This window comes from Limulus polyphemus, unplaced genomic scaffold (genome assembly GCF_000517525.1).
Source record: "Limulus polyphemus unplaced genomic scaffold, Limulus_polyphemus-2.1.2 Scaffold7301, whole genome shotgun sequence".
Lineage (NCBI taxonomy): Eukaryota > Metazoa > Arthropoda > Merostomata > Xiphosura > Limulidae > Limulus > Limulus polyphemus.
In genome coordinates this window covers 7268-11335 of record NW_013672911.1, presented here as the reverse complement: position 1 = coordinate 11335, position 4068 = coordinate 7268, and the positions used below count along the sequence as shown (strand labels likewise).

The window sequence follows — 4068 nt, the reverse complement described above, 5'->3', positions numbered from 1 at the left end:
ATCGTTCCGTCAGGTACAAGGTGTGTATACATCCGACTCGGAATGTGTGAGTATATAACGTCAATTCTTATATCGTTCCGTCAGGTACAAGGTGTGTATACATCCGACTCGGAATGTGTGAGTATATAACGTCAATTCTTATATCGTTCCGTCAGGTACAAGGTGTGTATACATCCGACACCTTGAATGTGTGAGTATATAACGTCAATTCTTATATCGTTCCGTCAGGTACTGAGTCGGATGTATACTGTGTATACCAACCTCTGAACTTCCACCAACAACAACATCTCTCTTCACCGTCAGGTACAAGGTGTTTCCTCCTATCTCTGCATACTGCCAAGAAAATCCACAGATGTAACCATTCACAGTTATTTAATATTTATTTTTTTTTACAAAAAACTAATAAAATATGTTGATAAAATTGGAAATATGATATCACAATCACTAAAAGTTTACGGGCAGGAAGTCACGATACATTTTGTGAAATATGATATCACAATTACTAGAAGTTTACGGGCAGGAAGTCACGATACATTTTGTGAAATATGATATCGCAATCACTAGAAGTTTACGGGCAGGAAGTCACGATACATATTGTGAAATATGATATCGCAATCACTAGAAGTTTACGGGCAGGAAGTCACGATACATTCTGTGAAATATGATATCACAATCATTAGAAGTTTATGGGCAGGAAGTCACGATACATTTTGTGAAATATGATATCGCAATCACTAGAAGTTTACGGGCAGGAAGTCACGATACATCTTGTGAAATATGATATCACAATCACTAGAAGTTTACGGGCAGGAAGTCACGATACATTTTGTGAAATATGATATCACAATCACTAGAAGTTTACGGGCAGGAAGTCACGATACATTTTGTGAAATATGATATCACTAGAAGTTTATGGGCAGGAAGTCACGATACATTTTGTGAAATATGATATCACAATCACTAGAAGTTTATGAGCAGGAAGTCACGATACATTTTGTGAAGAATTACTATTACTTCTTCCTTCAGACGTGGCCATCTATTGGCTAATAATCAGGGCATCGTATGATTACATAACACATACCTACCTTCTGTTAATAATAACTGAAGGTTTCCAACTTGTATTTCCAATCATTTTGACTAAAGATAAACTATAGTGTGTGATGTAACAGTCACACGATATTTGTTGTACAAAGTGTTTATTGTTGTAATAATAATAATTGTAAACAAATAATATCAATGTATACTGACTTGTGGTACAAACATTCTGAATTATCAAGTTAAGAAAAAGTGAGGATTAGTAGATGTTGTTATTATTACTTATGTAGATTTTACCCTTTTGGCTTTAATGTATCGTGTCCCACCGTGTCTGACTGGGTTCACCAGTCAGCAGGTAAACTGTCCCACTGTGTCTGACTGGGTTCACCAGTCAGCATGTAAACTGTCCTACAGTGTCTGACTGGGTTCACCAGTCAGCAGGTATGTTGTCCCACTGTGTATGACTGGGTTCACCAATCAGCAGGTAAGCTGTCCCACTGCGTCTGACTGGGTTCACCAGTCAGCATGTGAACTGTCCCACTGTGTCTGACTGGGTTCACCAGTCAGCATGTGAACTGTCCCACTGTGTCTGACTGGGTTCACCAGTCAGCATGTAAACTGTCCTACAGTGTCTGACTGCATTCAACAGTCAGCATGTGAACTGTCCTACAGTGTCTGACTGCGTTCAACAGTCAGCATGTGAACTGTCCTACAGTGTCTGACTGCGTTCAATAGTCAGCATGTGAACTGTCTCCTGTATTTCATCTTTGTGTGCTTTTCGTTATTTGTTACTGAATTTATTTTTCTGTATGAATATGAAACAAGATTGCCACAACCTACCTTGTGACAATGAGACTGGAAAAGATAAAACAAAACCGTACCTCTTTTTCTGGACAAGTACAAGTGTCTCCACCAGCTACCAGGAAATCGTCTGCACAACGAACACAACTATATAAAAAAGATTTCACTTTACATCTTGATATTTAGAGAATAAAAGGCATGGTCCAAGTTCTGGAAGATTTATCTGCTCGTAAATTTCAGTAAGAGAACTTACGTTACTCATAGTTTGTTACTCAACCCTGACTGGATGTTAATAGCCTACCAGAAGAAAAGTAAAACACAAGAATCTTTCACAAGTTTCTGGGCTGAAGTATATAAAAATAAACTAGCTAATGCGAGAAAAATCATTTCTTGTTTACCATAAAATAAGCATTCAAACGTAAATTATGGATTTTTGTTTAAATCATGGACTTATTTCAATAGAAATAGTTTATCAACTTTTTCTAGTAGCTTTATGGTCAGAAAAGACTCAGTCCCACTAACTGCAAGATCCCATAGTATCTAAACTCAATACCAAATGCAAAATTAAAGTGAAACATACATCTAAATCGTAAAGTACACAAAATAGTTGATTATACTGAAAGCAAAAATACTTTTTAAACACAATTTCATGACATTCCTCACCGTGTTTCGGAGTTGTCGGGTCGTGTTCGAGAAGGGCAAGGTCTACAAAACTGCTCAACGGGTATATTGTCTTTAAACCTTTCTTCTAGAAACATAAAAAGTATCGAAACTTTATCAAACATTCAAACGACAAATTATAAACACAATGTTTCCAGAAATAACAGCATAAGTATGACAATCTGTGAAATTTGTAATTATTCTTAATTTGACTTACGAGATCATACGTAATGAAAAGTTTACCTTTGATTCCATTACTACAAGATGAACAAGTTCCGGTAATATTTTCAAAAGAATTACACGTAACACAATGCCAGCCATCAAGAGACGAGACCTGATATACAAGATATTATACGATTAACTCAAAAGTAATATAAATATAATAAGTTTAACAGTTTCATTTTACAACTGCTAAAGACCATTATATATATATATAAAAACATAGGTTTATAATCAGTAATTACTTTAAAAGAGGAGAGAAAAAAGATTTTGTTTTATTTTAGATACTTCTATTGTCCTACAAATAAATCTCCATTACCAAACTTATCTTGTAGGATAATCTTAAACAAGAACCCGGTGTAATAATATAACACAGGTTTATGAACTTAATAAGACTCCGGTGTTATAATATAATCACACAGGGGAACAAAAGTTTATTAGTCTCATTACTAATACCAAAAAAAAGAATTAACAATTAACTCTCTGATTACTGTTTATATAATTTTCACTACTGATTGATTTGTTTTGTTATAGTTAAGCACAAAGTTAGGAAATGGGCTATATGTTATATGCCCACCACTGGTATTAAAACCTGGTTTTTAGAGTTATAAACCTTCAAACATACCACTGATGAGATTTACATACTGAATAATTACATTCTGGTCTGTTACAGCACATGGTTTAAAAACACAACCAACTAAATCGGGTGAAATTGTTCATTCTCTAGGTAAAGTAAACAGGAAACCACAGCAGGACTTAGTTGGTTTAAATACAACATGGTATTTTGGGTTAATTTGGGTAACACTTGTAACAACTTATTATAAAAACTTATCTATGTTAGCTTGATACAGTTGCCCAGTAAGAACTGATGACAGGGGAGCACTTGTAACAACTTATTATAAAAACTTATCAATGTTGGCTCGATATTCTCTGATGACAGGGAAACACTTGTAACAACTTATTATAAAAATTTATCTATGTTAGCTCGATACAGTTGCCCAGTAAGAACTGATGTCAGGGGAACACTTGTAACAACTTATTATAAAAACTTATCTATGTTAGCTCGATACAGTTTCCCAGTAAGAACTGATGTCAGGGGAACACTTGTAACAACTTATTATAAAAACTTATCTCTGTTAGCTCGATACTGTTTCTCAGTAAGAACTGATGTCAGGGGAACACTTGTAACAACTTATCTATGTTAGCTCGATACAGTTGCCCAGTAAGAACTGATGACAGGGGAACACTTGTAACAACTTATTATAAAAACTTATCTCTGTTAGCTCGATACTGTTTCCCAGTAAGAACTGATGTCAGGGGAACACTTGTAACAACTTATCTATGTTAGCTCGA

General features: G+C 35.1%; 1 protein-coding gene across 1 annotated transcript in view; it reads right to left on the bottom strand.

The window, feature by feature from the left end:
- Window positions 1-204: 204 nt before the first annotated feature.
- Window positions 205-4068, bottom strand: part of LOC106474505 (meckelin-like) — a gene marked incomplete at its 5' end in the record, with an annotated part of 7676 nt that continues 3812 nt past the window's right edge. The window contains 4 exons of the mRNA XM_013935196.1: window positions 205-333; window positions 1917-1983; window positions 2500-2584; window positions 2740-2830. Of these exons, the coding sequence (XP_013790650.1) occupies window positions 205-333; window positions 1917-1983; window positions 2500-2584; window positions 2740-2830 (372 nt within the window). The remainder of the gene's footprint in view (window positions 334-1916; window positions 1984-2499; window positions 2585-2739; window positions 2831-4068) is intronic.